This window comes from Macaca nemestrina, chromosome 5 (assembly GCF_043159975.1).
Source record: "Macaca nemestrina isolate mMacNem1 chromosome 5, mMacNem.hap1, whole genome shotgun sequence".
Taxonomy (NCBI): domain Eukaryota; kingdom Metazoa; phylum Chordata; class Mammalia; order Primates; family Cercopithecidae; genus Macaca; species Macaca nemestrina.
The window spans coordinates 130,962,407-130,979,887 of record NC_092129.1 but is presented as its reverse complement, the minus strand read 5'-3'; the positions used below and the strand labels follow the sequence as shown (position 1 = coordinate 130,979,887).

The 17,481-nt window shown below is 39.8% G+C and overlaps 1 protein-coding gene across 1 annotated transcript in view; it reads right to left on the bottom strand.

The window, feature by feature from the left end:
* The window catches only part of LOC105490872 (PKHD1 ciliary IPT domain containing fibrocystin/polyductin), a 472,028-nt gene that overhangs the window by 218,495 nt on the left and 236,052 nt on the right, over nt 1-17,481 (bottom strand). The window contains 2 exon segments of the mRNA XM_071096950.1: nt 2,130-2,195; nt 13,657-13,852. Coding sequence (XP_070953051.1) covers nt 2,130-2,195; nt 13,657-13,852 — 262 coding nt within the window.

Sequence of the window (17,481 nt, the reverse complement as noted above, 5' to 3'; positions counted from 1 at the left end):
CTGCCTGAATCTCAGAGATCAAAGAAAGGAACAAAAACTTAAGTCTGTGGGAAAATTTAGGAAAAGAATCCCTGATGATCTGGATGTTCTCATATGACCATGGACAATATGTGCACTTAGTATGGGTGCATACTACATACTCATATGGGTTAACATGTAGATAGATGGTTAACTCATTCAAACATTGGATTGACCCATTCAAACAATGCAATGAATGAGTTAACACAGATAGATGAGTTAACACAGATAGATGTATTAACTCATTCACTCATTCATTCTTATTTTCGGCAAAAAAAATGATATTGCAATAATTTTACTGTTTTACATAGAGCTACTCACTAAACAAAATACATGACCATGTTTAAATTTTGGCATTAGCACATATGCTACATACCATGAGAATCAGGCAATGTCTTGGAAGTATGTTATTTAAAATTTCTTCCTGATGAATGATATTGTACTAAATCTGTAACTCTTTGTGTTTTGAAATAGTTTTCTGTCCCAAACTATACGAGGTAGGAAAACTGGCTAGATTTTAATATAACTCATAAGTTAATCTATGCTTAATAAGGCAATGTAAACACATTAGAGGCTACATTGTATAGTAGAAGGAACACTGGGCTGAGCTGAGACACCTGAGTTCTTATCTAGGCTTATATGACTGACTACTGATATGACTAAGTTTAATGTCTGGACTTCACATCCCCATTTGCAAAATGAGGTAACTGGATAGGATAGCCTATAAGGTCTCCACCTTTGTTAAAATCCACAACTCTATGAAGTATGGGCTTTCTATTTATCAGCAGTTGTAATTGAAGCATTTCCAGTTAAACTGACCCCTTCTAAAAAGCTCTGTATGCTAGACACCATGCCGTCCTTCCAAAGAATCCTTAGTACAGAAATCATCATACTACGTGCTGAGTGACGCCACCCAGACTACAGATGGTTGAACCAAGAATGGCCATTCATAGATGATCCAGTATCCACAGAAGGGCGCCTGGCATGAGAGCTTCCCCAGTAGGTATGTCCTCTACAGACTAGGCAGTGACACAACCAATCAAATCTCTTCTTGAGGAATTTGAACATAGAAACTTTCAGAGAAGAGAGAACTATCCTTTTCCTTGTAACAGTTATTTAAAACAACTGTATTAATTGATTACTTAGTAGTTTGACTGACATCCCCAAGAGATCATAAGACCCCATAAAGTCAAAGTCAAAGGCCATTCCATCTTGCTCATCATGGTATCCCCCACACCTTGCATAAAAGGCACTCAATAAACAAGGCACTTTGAATCATCTAAAGGCACAGAGAGATGAAGGACAAGGAACATAAAAAACAAAGTGTGTGGCAGCTCAGAAAACATTCTGAAAACAATCTTGAATCACATTCTTCATAGCCCAATAAATATGGAGTAGTAACCTTCAGGATTATTGTTTATAGTTTTAGTCCAGTTCTCTTACCTCATTTATCTATTAATTTAAATGAAGGAATTAGATCATTTTCTGATTAGCATGGGCTCTGCTCTGACATAGTACAAAAATGCCATTGAAAATTAAAAGAAATCTCTGCCTTTGAAAAGATTTATTCCTCCTGCAAATGTATAGTTAAATTGACTCAGAATAAACAAAAACAAACAATGAAATACATCAGAAGGTGCTTAGGAGACATTTAGTGTTTGAGAATTTGGCTTTTTGAGTTAGAAAGATTTCACAGAATGATCTGACTTTTGAGGAGGGTTTGTTTACCCTGATTTCCTGAAATTACCAGGAACAATTAAAGTTTAGAGATACCCTGAATTTTTCTTTCCATTTGGAGGGGGCCTAATAGCCCATCTGCAGATCTGGGGTCCTATGTGCACATATGGTCCATAATTTATGAAATGTGCTTATTCATGTGTTTCAATTCTTACTTTCATTGTTATGAAAAATAAATGCACCTTTATATCATTTTTTGACATGCAGATACATATTTTAGTTACAGGGCAACGCAATAGAGAGTTATCAGACATATAAGCTTTAGGACTGATATCTGCCTGTTTATTAACAGTACGACAAGGTGGAATTTGTAGAACTACTGGAGGACATTCTGCTATATACTAGACACTTCTATTTGGTGTGTTAATACTCACCTGAAATAGTTGGGGGCATACCTTCCTTCACCCAGAGAATGACTCGAACTCGGCCTTCACCTGAAACTACATACCAAAAGCCACAACTTGCATGTGATACAAAGATCATCTTAATATTAAAGATAGTCACATGTGAGAAAAAAAGAATTTATGCTAAATTCTAGTTGCCTAACTTTTCAAAACAAAAAATGAAATCCTTGTTAGTTAATCTAACAATTGATTTCCAACATTTGATTTTGATTAAACTTAACTGTAATAAATGTCTCCAAGAGAACCGGCACATAAATAATTAGGAAAAACAAAAACAGAAACAAAACCTTTAGCCATATGTTCTCTGGAGGCCAATGGTGTCCAGCAGGGCATATACCTCATATCCTATTTTTCTCTTCATCATTTTGTAGGCTCAGCTTTTAGAATTCATGTGTTTTTCACCAATAGAGTTCAGACCATCCATGAAACGTATTTGCTTTACCTTTATCCAAACAAATTGTCCTTTTAATGAAGCCTTTTCCCCATCCCCCATCCTCCTCCCATCATCCAAGCCAACTGAGCACATTTAAAAGGACTGGGGTTCATTAATTTTAAGTGTTCAATAAATTAGTGGAAATAATCAAAAGGCCTGATTCTTTCTGATAATGACAATTTGATGTCAGTATAAACCAGTAGATTAAGCTGGGAACATATGCTCCTTTGCCAAGAGAGGCTGCTATAATTAAATAGTGAATGCATCTACAAGGTGCTCTCACGCCTGATTAATTAGTAATCAGGTGCACAAACTCCATTTTTCGGTCACACCTTGTCTCTTATTGGTTAATTACCTTTCTGCCTTATCATTTGTCACATGAGCCACACCTCCCACCACTGGAGGGCTCCATGTTGCTGAAGGCTGCAGCCTCGGGGACCTGGCCGAACTCACACTCTCCACTTTTGTTTTCCTGGAACCCTAAACCCTTTCCTCCATCACAGATGAAATAAACAGAGGATCATTCTTTCTAATTATAAAACATAAGCAGCTGGGCACTGTAGTTCATGCCTGTAATCCCAGCACTTTGGGAGGCTGAGGTGGGCAGATCACTTGAGGTCAGGAGTTCGAGACCAGCCTGGCCACCACGGTAAAACCCATCTCTACCAAAAATACAAAAACTAGCCATGCGTAGTGGTGCACTCCTGTAATCCCAGCTACTAGGGAAGCTGAGGCAAGAGAATTGCTTGAACCCTGCAGTGTGGAGGTTGCAGTGAGCCAAGATCATGCCACTGCACTCCAGCCTGGGTGACAGAGCAAGACTCTGTCTTGAAAAAAAACTAAAAAATGAAAAATAAAAATAAAACATAAGCTTCAGAATATTACAAAGAAAATGATCCCCAAAGAGATCCATGATGAGACCTCTTCAATTCCTCTAATCTTATTTTGGTCATTTTCTCTTTTTAAAATTTTTCTAAGGATGTAAAGCTCAAGTTTGTGTCTTTCACCTTACACTGCCACATGCTGAGACCAGGTGCAATGACAACATGCTCTTGACATGTTCTACCTTTATCACCACTTCCAAGACTTTGCTTCAACTGTTCCTTTACCCTGTTGCTGATTTCACGCGTCTTTCTAACTTAATACTAATAGTAAAGTCACTAGTCAAGGTGTCATTTCCTTTTCTTAAAATAAGGTCTAACTCATCCACCTCTGTTCACATTGATTTGTGCATTCTCTAAAGTTGAAAAGCACTTCTAAATCCATCCTGTGATATTCATCCCAAACTTGTTCTCAATTTAATAAATATTTATTGAGCATCAACTGATAATTTAAGATTACATCAATAGTTAGCTATGTCTTCAAATTTTTGAGAGAGAGACTTTTCTCATGCACCTTATGAGACCAGATATTGCTAGAAATGTAGATACCTCATTTTCATGGGCCAATTTAGAAATCCTAGGTTTAATCTTGTATCTGTAGCTCTTTCCACTACACTGCACCAGTGGCTTCTGGACTGAGTGGTGACTGATTTTCTTAAACCTCTACACATGCACAAATGGTCCCCACCTCTGGGAGAAACCCCTCCCAAAACAGACACTGCAAAACTAAAAAGTATATTGAAAATCTATTGCTCACCTCACTAATGTTGAGTGTGTGAATGCCAGTCAGTGAAGTGAAGTAGTTTCAGGATCAGAGCAGATAGAGAAAAGTTAACAAAAGCTGGAAAAATTAGAAGCCTGATTTCCTGGACCACCACCTCTACGTGCCTCTGGGGGCAGATGAGTATGAGTCAGAGGGCTATCTTCCCAAATACCATTTTCTGGTCATAGTCATGAGAGACAATAGTGAATGGTGGGAAGAATATGGGTACTGGAGCCCAACAGCCTGGATCTGAATCCTGGCTCTTCTGGTTCCTAGACATGGGCCACTGACAAGTTAATTGCCATTTCTAAACCTCATTCATTTCATCTAAAAGTGGGAATAATCATACTATCTATCTCATAGGGCTATTGGAAAGAAAAGATAGAATAATCCACGGAACATGCTTAGCACAGTGCCTGGCACATCCTGAACATAAATGTTAACTATTATCAATACTGTCATTATAGCATGTTCATGATTCCAGGTGCCAGTCAACAAGGCTCAAGAAATATGCTTTAACTTTCTACTCTTTTTACAGCTGTATCCAATCATGATGGGCTGTAGTATTACAGAGTTGTAAGCAACTTAACCAGATCTGCTAAAGTTTGTTAAGTGTGTTGACTCTATAAAGAACTGTAAATGTGAAGTGCCATTTCCAATTTGAATAAATACAAAGAGGGATGAAAATCATTTGAGAATGAAGGTATTGACTTGGGAAAAGTTTAAAAGCCTTCCACAAGCTGTGATATTGTACATATGTTTTCTCAGTGCTTATGATTTCTGATTTTGTATTTGTAATATGAGAATGGTTAATCTTCCATGTTTATAAATGGAGCCCCATTGTAGTTGATCCTTCCCAGATTGTAAGAAGATCTGATGCTCAAAAAGACAAAAAAAAAAAAAAAAGTCTTTGGGTCAATTATTGCCAACTTTTTCTGACGAGTGCTATATGATCTAAACTTGCTATAAACACAGACATCTAGGGTGAAGAGGAAAATGTGCTAAGAAAATGGCTCCTGGTAAAAGAGAGTTACTAAAGTAGATATGATACTAGCGCCTACCAGGTTAATGAGTTGTGTCTGATAAATTCTGTCCTTACTTAAGGCTCTAGGAAAGAGAAAAATTAATTAATTCTCTCCCTAAGCAGGTCTAATTCTCTCTTGAAACTTTAGAGGGAGAAATAAGCACCCACTTATTTAAAAATAAATGGTTTATAATTATTATTTATAATTATAAAAATAAATAATATAAACCATTTATTTTAAAAACATGGAATCTTAGTAGGTTACAGACTCCTTCCCTATTTCACTCTTTCATTCATATTCTCATTCTCACTTTGTCGTTTTAGTTTATGCACATATTAGTACCTCTCATTCAGGCCACATTTCTCTAGTGTGCCAGCCACTGACTACATAGTGAAAGAACATAAAATAGCAACTGCAATCGGTATCTGCAAATGTCACGCAATCCCACTCTACCTCATGACTTCTCTTTCTGTCTTTGTCTGCCCTGGACCCAAGCTCCAGCTCTGTCTTCCTGAGCCAGCTGTCGACTCTCTCTGCATTTTTACCTATTACCTCCACATCCTCTCTGTTACCTCCTCTGTTGCCTCCACATCTTTTCCCTGTCCTGACTCACAAATCTGCACACCCCTGCTGTTCCTCCTGTCCTGCTCAGTGAACTTGACCTCATTCCCCAGAAGCTGACCTCTTTGGCTTAGCCACAGAGAAAGCTTGCTTGTCAGTTAGTCTCTGGCAGCTAAAGCTTGATTTGCAGGACCACACTCCTGTCTGATTTCAGCCTCAGAGGCAGCCATGGAAAGCATCTTGGCCCTCATAAAACATGATCCTTTAAAGGTCTTCACAGAAGTAGTATATGAAAATCCTGCGATTACCTTTGAGTCTTCTATTATCCCTGTATCATTCACTTATGAATTTTGGAGGGGACAAAAGGAAAAGAACTTGATCAAGACACCAACAGATAATGTGTCTGCATTAGCCACAATCCTAAAAGTTAGCTCAATTAAACCTTCTTAATTAACTCAGAGAAGAATAACGATTGTTATTCTTACTCAGAGCAATGTTTTTCATACTTCTGTGAAGGCATCTGTGATTTCCCAGACCCTGCCACAGACCTACAGAGCCCGAACTTCTCAAGAGGGTCCTGGGAATAAGCATTTCAGCTGTTTACCCAGGAGGCAAAAAAAAAAACACAAATGTAAGGAACTAAACAAATTTTCTCATACTATACTCTCAAAATATTGTTTGTTCTCAGGAACAGGTGTTCTTACCAAGTGAAGAGTGACACCCAGATGGAAAAGATCCTTACTCACAATTCTTAATTTTTATCAATTATACCAACCCTTACAGACCAAATCATATTCCCAAGATGTAAAATGCACAGTGGTTATTTGAGAGGCATAAAAAGTTTCATTTTAGTATGTATACATTGTAATGTATTTTTAGAAAAAACAACTAACCCATTAAACCCATGATTTCACGGATATTACTAAGAAAAGTTAGGTTTTAAAATAAGACAGTGTAGAAATTGATTTAGGAAAAATATTAAGTAAATAATCAGACAAGAGGTATAAGGATATGACACAATTATGAAAATGGTACTAAAATATCTAAAGTTCAGGAAGTACAGTGTAACTAAGTATTGTTTTTTCTTATAAATTGAAAGAAGAAGAGTTGGTTTATAAGGTTAGGTATATAAGCTCAGATTTAAAAAAAGAAAAGATGGTATACTAGAAAAAGCACCGAACCTACAGTCAGAAAAGCTGTTTGAATACTGGTTGTGCCACCTAAGACCTGTGTGAATTAAGGCTAGCAACTCAGCATTGTGGAGAATTAACTCCTTAACCTGAGAGATTCCTGAAAGATGTATTTGATTCTAAGTTTCTTTCCCTTCCCTCTCCTTTCTCCTCCTCTCCTCTTCTCTCCTCTCCTCTCCTCTCCTCTTCCCTCCTCTCCTCTCCCCTCTTTTCCTCTCCTCTCCTCTCCTCTCCTCTCCTTTCCTTTCCTTTCCTCCTTTTCTCCCTCTCTTCCTGCCTTTCCCTTTTGGAGAAGTTGTTTCCAACCAAGAGGCAAAAATCCCTTTTCACATCCCCAGCCTCTGTTCCGTTACCTGTATTTTTGCCATAAAGGTTAGAGCAGTTCCCTGAAGTCAATTATCTACATTACTGGTAAAAATCCATGGGGATCTTTGGGAATGAGTTTTTCATAAGAATGTAAATTAGTTTATTAACTAGAATGCTGTGGATTGCCTTAGAGGGACTCAGCATGGGAATGGCTGCAGAGTTGCGAAGATTCTGATTCTGCTCTGCCTACAAAGTCTTCCCGAAGAGGTCAGGGGAGCCAGTTGACGCCACTCTCCTCCTTAGATCCTAAAGGAATTCTTTCTCCAGGATTTGCAGGGAGTCTTCTAGACTAGCTGAAGAAGAGAAGATCTATGCAAGCAGCCTGCTTGACTCCAGGGCCCTTGTTGCATTGAGGAAAGGAAACCTGGGCAGTGGTAGACAGGATCAGGAGCCTAGGCTCAAACCCAGGAAAGCACTCCTGATTTTTTAGGATCTCCCAAGTTAACAGCATCTTTTCTGACCCATCTGTGTGATGAGACAGACCTGAGTTCTTCTAGGCAACTTGGCACACACAATAAAGTCCATCTGCCTTTCCATGCACGGCCCTCGTGCCCTTTATTCGTGGTGAGGGGGACATTTGGACACAAGCGTTGGCCAGCCTGGCTAGACATGTCCTTTTTTTCTCAGTCAGATCAGAAGGTGGTGGTGCAGCAGGAGCCTCAGCCTCACAGGCAGACCTTCTCAGCTGCCGCCTCACACAACGTCCCAGCTCGGCTGCACCTCTGTGGCATGAGTGGGGGCTGTGTGAACTCGGGAGGGCAACTGTGAATGGCACAGCATCTGATATGAATTTATCACCGGCTGCTGGTCGGGAGGGAGATCAAGCTAGGGGAAGGGGCTGTGAGTGTTTAATGCACCCTGCCACAACCCAACAGTTTGCCCTAAAGAGCCTTTTACCAATATAAAAGGACAGGGTCAAAAGTAAGTTGACCCCTGACAGAATGTACAATTATTAGAAGAAGGCTGTGTGCGAGCAGCTGCTGGAACCCCACTGACTCTGCATCGGGCTTCCAAGAGTCAGATTATGAATAATCAACTCAAGATTGTTTTCTCCACCCCTCTCAACCTCCCCCACACCTCCCTCCAATCTTCTCCTCCTGTTTTGGGCAAGTCCTATTCTATTTCTACAGGAAGAAGCATAGCCCTCCCTAGCAGCTGCAATAATTGTGTTCCTATTGTGATAAAGACCTCCTCCTGGCCACCCCCCTACAAGTGGCCATTGTGAGTTGAGAGTCAGTGATTATACGCTCCCTCTGATGCTTTGGGGGACCCAGCTGCCTAAGTGCTGACACAGGAGTGTGCGGAAGGCCGGGGTGGGGGCTGGTGGAGGTGGAGGCAAGAGGTGGGGGAAACCCACGTCTGTGAGATTGGACTCTGACATACCAGACCTTTTGCATAAGTCAAGCCAAGAACAAATGAGGCATTATCAGGCCCCAGTGTTGAGAGGTCTCCTCTGCCTTTGAAGTGGAGCTGAGCATGGGGTCGAGCAGCTTTTCCTCCTTTGGACCAAGCAAACATCCTTCTTTTGATATGCTACATGCTCATTATCTCTGCCCCATTTAATGATTTTTGATTGAAGGGTGGCGGCTGGGATGCCGAGAGGATCGTTAGAGAGGCTCCATACAGCCAAGCCCATAAGAAAGGCTTTCCTTGTGCCTGGGCCTAAATTTGGAATTTCTTAACAGTGTGCGCTTGTTCTTAGAGGCAGATAAGGGCTGAGCGTGAAATTCTTAATTAAGCAATAAATAGAGAGCGGGGTGTCAGCAGATGTAGCCAGTAGCCATGGCAACAGGAATCACATGGGCAAGAGAGCTGAGACTCGATGTAGGCCTCAGGCCTGGGCCTGACTGACAGCTGAAGAATCCTACAAAGCTTGTAAACCAGATTAATTAGCTGACTAATTATTTCATAGCATTAATGTAACTAAAAAATAAAAATAGTTCACCATGAACTGAAACATCCTTGGAAAAAAACAGCAGGGAAAGAAGAGGCAGTGGGAAACTGGCTCTGTAAGGCAGAGACATGAGCAGTCAGTGCATCAGATCACATGAAGGGAAAAATGGGCTTGCTGGATTTTTCTCCCAACTTCGCAAATATAAAAGAACACTTGTTCTACAGTCATACCCATTCCCAAGCATGGCATAGAAGTTACAGTTGGGATACACAATAACAGTTCATCATATTCGTAATAGTTTATCACATCAAATATTGCTCCTGCAGCATCCTAACACAAACAGTAGCTCACACAAGGTACTTCACTTGTGGTCTGTTTTGTAAGTAGCTCCTTGGGCAAAATTCTCCGTGGCTTTAGAAGGGCAACACGAACCAATCTCCCTAACAGATCTTTTTCAATGAGTGAGGTTATCTTATTCTGTGGCTAGCAATTGCTTAAGTGGCATCAGATTTCAGTCACGGGAACAGTATATCATATATGTCATATTATTGTGAATCTCATTTATCTCACAAAAATCTACTTAAAGAAAATAGAGGGAGACCCTTTCAGAAAAGTTATAACATATACACTGAGCTCATGACACATGGTATTATTAATCTTCTAAAGAAAGAAAACGTCTAGAGAAATAGTCTATCAGGAAAATGTTTGTGAAGTAACATGGCACACTACCACACTTGAATATATTTGGGTGTTTTGTGCCACAATTCCAAGAGACAAGTAAGTATTTTCTTAACCTTGCTGTGTAAATAAAGCCACTGAGGCATGGAGCAATTATAACGCCATGCCCCAGGTAAAATAACCAGCCAGCCACTGATTAAAACCCTAAGCCGCAAGCGCTGGCCATGCGCTTTCCAAAAAAAAACTGCACTCCATGAAGATGTTTGCTGAACAAAGGCAAAACTTGCCTTGGTAGAAAAGAAAAATGCAAGGGTCAAAACATATTGTATGTGTAGGATTTTTTTCTTTGTCACTGGGAATCCTTGAGAAGCGTTCTCCCACAACCCTGCCTAGCACCCCCGCCATCCTTTCTGGTCAGTGATCCACGATTATTTAGTGGGCAGCACACTCTAGTGGAGAGATCCACAGCCAGGAGCTAGAATGCCTGGGTTCAGGTTTTTTCCACTCTCAGCTGGGTCAAAGATGAGTCAGGTATCTTAAATCATGCATGCAGCAGCCAAACAGAGGAAATGAAGATAATTGCGATTTTTTCTAAAGCTTCCTATCCTGGGGGATGTGGTTAAAACAATACAAGTGATGGCCCACTTAGAAGTGGTCAACCAGTGAATGAAAATTCAGTCGATTGTCAGTGAAGCAGCACTCTGAATGAAATGCCAGCCAAGAAGAGGAGTCACACCCCTCGAAAAAAATCTAACCTGGAATTCTGTGGCCATGATAGAGATCAAGCAGCTTCCCTACAATAAAATAAACTTCTGTATACATACATTTCCCATGCTTTTCATCCCAGGAATATGTCCACATAGACTATGTGGTCTTGACTTACACTATCTGCATAGATTAAAAGTATTTTATGTAAATTATCCCAGTCATGGTTCTATAAAGTCAAATGGTCTGAAAAAAACAATTAAGTGAAAGTTACGATCTAATCAATACATAAAATGCACGACACAGAACTGAAACTCTACTTCTTGGGCTCTTGCTTGAGTACCAACAACAGCGACTACCATTAGGGCACTGGGAAATGCAGTCAGGTATATGGAAAACATGGAAGCCTAATCACCACCTTGCTAAAGATCTTATAAACTTTACACAGATGACATCCAAAATTACAGCTACATTTACACAACCCAGTAGAGCCACGTGGCGCACTGCCATGGAGGAGCAGGGTGAGCCTCAGTTCCTCCTGAGTCCTCATACCGTCACTGTGACAGCCCAGAAATGAGAATAGAAGTGGCTCTAGTCAAGTATCTACTCCATACACTCAGAGGATAAATGAGGCACCAATGACCATAAAAGCTCCTATGGGGAATCCCTTCAAGAAGCAAGAGTCTCCAAGTTTATTAAACATTCAACAAATCCTCTGTGACTTCTTATTCCTTTTCCAACTCATATTCGAAGAAGGAGATACTAGGATATTCCAATACGAATAATTTTTAAAAATTAATAAAGGCTATCTCCCTAATAGAAATGTTTTATACTAAGACATTCATTTACATCATACATATGCACAGATACAGATGTACATCTACATATAAGCACACATGTAGATTCACACAGCTATTTACACAGATGTGCATTTATATCATATGTGTATATATAATCGTACAACTTGCTATTAATTCAATTAATAATGCTATCATAAGGGAAGAAAATCTATAGCTGCATGATTTGATTTTTTTCTCTTTCTACCATAAATGATTTTTATTATGTTTAGCTTATTTGAGTGTTCAAATTATTTTGCAGTTCATGAACAGAATATGACCTATGGACAAGACAGCCTCTTCAGAAGCAGGCTAAGTAATGGAAAGAGAGCAATTCAAATTAAAATTTTGTTCCAGAATACATATCATGTGAATAGCCATAAAGTTAATGGCAACTATTTACTCTTATTTATGGCTGTATTTAGCTGAAGTGATAAAAAATCTCAGAGATCTCTGTCCATCTCAAGTTTTTATAGTTTTAGGTTGCATTTATGAATGGATCAAATCAGAAATAAAATTTGAATGGTACAATTCAGTGCAAATAAAATATACAACAATCATTTTGTCAAAGACATAAAAAAATACCAAGGGAGCACCAGACTCTCCTCTCTGGTGCTATTAAAATTTAACAGTTCTGGGGCTCGCCTGTAGGTCAGACTCACTTGACATGGTTAGGCACAAGTGAGAGAGGCAAGGGATGGACTCGGGATCATTGCCTTGCCCTCTAAATCCATGGCCACCTTGGGCTTGTGGCAGGGCCTAGAACTTGTTAGCTAATAAGATCCTCTGGATTTGACCAGAATCTACTAAGAGCAATTTAAAACAAAATTGTCACTCTTGAGACCTATTTAGCCAGATTCTCCTTTTTAAAGTAAGAAGTGGCCTCATAGTGAACTGAGATTGGAACAAGCAGGTACCATGGTGCTCAGAGTGACCAATGTTGACATGGTATAGAAAAGGAGTATGAAATAAACTCCAGGAAATCAAAAAAGTGGATGGTCCTGACTCTCACACTGGGATCTTGTGAAACATGCACAGTAAGAAAATAAGGAAAAACCTTTGGCCTCTGTGACTCTGCAGTCACAGCAGGGTTCCTGATTGCTTCATCCTCACGTTAATCTTGACGTAAAACAGACACAGCCCAACCCTGGTGCTTATATCAGCCTTCCATGCTACTCATCTTCCTGACCTCAGATTCTCATCAAAAGTTTTCCTTCTCACCTTCTACGTAAACTTCTGTCTTAATTCAGTCTCTCTCTCTGCATTGGTACTGTCTACCTTGGACTCTCTACTGTTCCTCATATCAATGGTCATAATCAGCCATCCATTTTTTAATTCTTTTCTTTTTTCTTTTTATTTTTTTTTTTTTGAGATGGGGTCTCAATCTGTTGCCCAGGCTGACGTGCAGTGGCATGCTCATGGCTCACTGCAGGCTTGACTTCCTGGGCTCAAGCTATCCTCCCACCTCAGCCTACCAAGTAACTAAGACTAATGCGCCACCACATCCAACTAATTTATTTAATGTTTTTGTAGAGATTAGGTCTCACTCTGTTGCCTAGGCTGGCCTCAAACTCCTGGCCTCAATTGATCCTCGCACCTTAGCCTCCCAAGTAGCTGCGACCACAGGCACATGCCACCATACCCAGCTATTTTTATTTATTTATTTATTTATTTTGAGAGATGGGGTCTCGCTTTGCTGCCCTGGCTGGTCTCAAACTCCTGGACTAAAGCACAGGCACCCATCTTTACATGTGCAGTTGTTTCACTATAAACAAATATGACACTGCCCTAATACGAATTAAAGATATTAATAATAACTACCAATGTCTAGTAAACATTTTTTGTGGGCTAGGCCTTCTGCTCAAGAATTTTACATATTATTCTTTATTTTATTTCCTCTCCTTTGAGGTAGGCCCTATGGTCATACTTCTTTATAGAGGAGGAGGCTGAGCCTTAGAGAGGCTCTGCGTATGCTCTAGCTGGTGAGTGTTGGAGCTGGGATTTAAATCCAGGCAATCGGACTGCAGTGCACACTCACTCAACCATAACACACAGCTGTCCCTTTCAGTTCCTCAGCACTTCACAGTACAAATGTCTGGAATTGAAGGGTGATTGGCGATTTCTGACTACGTGCTCTCAAAACATTCATCCAACTGGATACTTACCCAGGTAGGTGAGTTGCCTCAACTGACTATTGAAGAACCAGTCACAGCCTTGGTTCTGGCCTGGTGATGGAAGAAACGGAAAAGACAGACCCACTCGACTCCCACATCTTAGGAGGATGTCAGGGTAAGGTGGCAAATCTGTGTGCACCAGCAGTAGGTAATTACCAGGAGCAAAGTTGTCAAAGGTTGCTGAGTACTTGAAGCGAAAGAAAAACACAATATGCTCATTTAGTAAGGAACCCCATCATTCCACCTACTCCACCACACCCCCCTGCCAAAACAACTACAAAGAACGCAGATGGAGTAGTTTAGAAATCATACAGTTTAGAGACAGATTGTACTTTTCTTGTGGGAAATGGGCCTACTTAAATCTACTTCATAAAAAATTCATAACTAGAGCTACGAAATCAGACTATGAAGACTGAAAGATGCCATAAGGTTCATCTTGTTTAACAATCTCAATTAACAGAGGAGAAAGCCAAGGCCCAGACATGCGAATTGACTTGTCTCAGGTCAAACAGCTAGAAGAGACAAGGCCAGGTCTAGAATTCCTTTCCAGCTTTTCCCACAACTTGAAGGGACAGGCAATAATAGGCATGTCATCCATTTATCACAGTAATAGCTAACATTGTGGGAGCATTTACTATGCAATCAGCACTATTCAGTCCTCGAAAGGCACCCCCGTCATTGTTACTCTTACTGTCCCATTTTTACAGTTGAGGAAACTGAGGCAGGCAGCGGTCCAGTAGCTTGTCCCATATCACAAAGCAGAAGAGTGCTGTGTCAGGACGTAAACCTAGGGTAACTACCTCCAGAGGCACATCCTACTGTTTTCACTGCATGAAAATTCTCCAGAATGCTCTCATGGGAATCTCAAGGCAAGAAAAGAGAGGCGTGCATCCTTTCTGAAAGCCATGGAGAGAAGATCAAAAGTGATTCTGTTCTGAATTCCTCGTAACTATGGCAGGGCTTCTGTCTCCCTAAGATAGGCTCTCACGACTGTTAGCGAGAATGTGTATGATAAGATAGGAAGAAATACATGTGTTAAAAGTATGAAAAGAAGCTTAGGTAATTTCACCGGATTGCTATTTAAAAATATAGAAAAATGTATTCACTTTCCTCACGGCCATTTCTTTTTTTTTTTTCTTTATTTCTTAAAAAAAAAAAACAAAAAAACAAAAAAAAAAAAAAAAAAACACGATACAGGTACAGAACGTGCAGGTTTTTACACAGGTATACATGTGCCATGGTGGTTTGCTGCACCTATTGACCCATCCTCTAAGTTCCTTCCCCTCACCTCCTACCCCACAACAGGCCCTGGTGAGTGTTGTTCCCCTCTCTGTGTCCCTGTGTTCTCAGTGTTCAACTCCCACTTACGAGTGAGAACATGTGATTTTTGGTTTTCTGTTCCCGTGTTAGTTTGCTGAGGATGATGGCTTCCAGCTTCATCCATGTTCCTGAAAAGGACATGATCTCATTCCTTTTTATGACTGCATAGTATTCCATGATGTGTATGTATCACATTTTCTTTATCCAGTCTATCATTGATGGGCATTTTCCATGTCTCTGCTATTGTAAGTAGCGCTGCAATAAACATACATGTGCAGGTGTCTTTACAGTAGACTAATTTATAATCCTTTGGGTACAAACCCAGTAATGGCATTGCTGGGTCAAATGGTATTTCTGGTTCTAGGTCCTTGAGGAATCGCCATACTGTCTTCCACAAAGGTTGAACTAATTTACATTCCCACCAACAGTATAAAAGCATTCCTATTTCTCTGCAGCCTCACCAGTTTCCATTGTTTCCTGACTTTTTAATAATTGCCATTCTGACTAGCATGAGATGGTATCTCATAGAGGTTTTGATTTGCATTTCTCTGATGATCAGTGATGTTGAGCTTTTTTTCATGTTTGTTGGCTGCGTAAATGTCTTCTTTGGAGAAGTGTCTGTTCATATCCTTTGCCCACTTTTTGATGGGGTTGTCTGTCTTTTTCTTGTAATTATGTTTAAGTTCCTTGTAAATTCTGGATATTAGACTTTTGCCAGATAGGTAGATTGCAGAAATGTTCTCCCATTCTGTAGGTTGTTTATTCACTCTGATGACAGTTTCTTTCACTGTGCAGGAGCTCTTTCGTTTAATTAGATCCCATTTGTCAATTTTTGCTTTTGTTGCAATTGTTTTTGGCATTTTTGTCATGAAGTCTTTGTCCATGCCTATAGCCTGGATGGTATTGCCTAGGTTTTCTTCTAGGGTTTTTATGGTTTTGAGTTTTTCATGTAAGTCTTTAATCCATCTTGAGTTAAGCTTTGTATAGGGCGTAAGGAAGAGGTTCCGTTTCAGCTTTCTGCATAGGGCTAGCCAGTTTTCCCAGCACCATTTACTGAAAAAGAGATCCTTTCCCCATTGCTTGTTTTTGTGAGGTTTGTCGAAGATCTGATGGTTTTAGATGTGTGGTGTTACTTCTGAAGTCTCTCTTCTACTCCATCAGTCTATATGTCTGTTTTGGTACCAGTACCATGCTGTTTTGGTTACTGTAGCCTGGTAGTATAGTTTGAAGTCAGGTAGCGTGATGTCTCCAGCTTTGTTCTTTTGCTTAGGATTGTTGTGGCTATATGGGATCTTCTTTGATTCCATGTGAAATTTAAAATAATTTTTTCTAATTCTTTGAAGAATGTCAGTGGTAGTTTGATGGGAATAGTATTTGAATCTATAAATTACTTTGGGCAGTATAGCCATTTTCATGACAATGATTCTTCCTATCCATGAACATGGAATGTTTTTCCATTTGTTTGTGTCCTCTCTTATTTCCTTGAGTGGTGGTTTATAGTTCTCCTTAAAGAGGTCCTTCACACTGCTTGTTAGCTGTATTCATAGGTAGTATTTTATTCTCTTTGTAGCAATTGTGAATAGGAGTTCATTCACAATTTGTCTCTCTGCTTGACTATTGTTGGTGTAAAGGAATGCTTGTGATTTCTGAACATTCATTTGGTATCCTGAGACTTTGAGGCTGAAGTTGCTTATCAGTTCAAGAAGTTTTCGGCTGAGATGACAGGGTTTTCTAAATATAAAATCATGTTGTCTGCAAAGAAAGACAATTTGACTTCCTCTCTTCTTATTTGAATGCCCTTTATTTCTTTCTCTTGCCTGATTACCCAGCCAGAACTTCCAATACTATGTTGAATAAGACTGGTGAGACAGGGCATCCTTGTCTTGCACTGGTTTTCAAAGGGAATGCTTCTAGCTTTTGCCCATTCAATACGACATTGGTTGTGGATTTGTCATAAATAGCTCTTATTACTTTGAGATATGTTCCATCAATACCTAGCTTACTGAGTTTTTAACATAAAGGGATGTTGAATTTTATCAAAGGCCTTTTCTGCATCTATTGAAATAATCAAGTGGTTTTTGTCTTTGGTTCTGTTTATGTGATGGATTATGTTTATTGATTTGTGTATGTTGAACCAGCCTTGCATCCCAGGGATGAAGCTGACTTGATAATGGTGGATAAATTTTTTGATGTGTTGCTGGATTTGGTTTGTCAGTATTTTGTTGAGGATTTTCACATTGATGTTCATCAGGGATACTGGCCTGAATTTTTTTTTTTTTTTTTTTTTACTGTATCTCTTCCCAGTTTTGGTATCAGAATGATGCTGGCTTCACAAAATGAATTAGGGAGGAGTCCCTCCTTTTCAATTGTTTGGAATAGTTTCAGAAGGAATGGTACCAGTTCCTCTTTGTACCTTTGGTAGAATTCAGCTGTGAATCCATCTAGTCCTGGGTTTTTTTTGGTTGTAGGCTTTAATTAGGCTATTAATTACTGCCT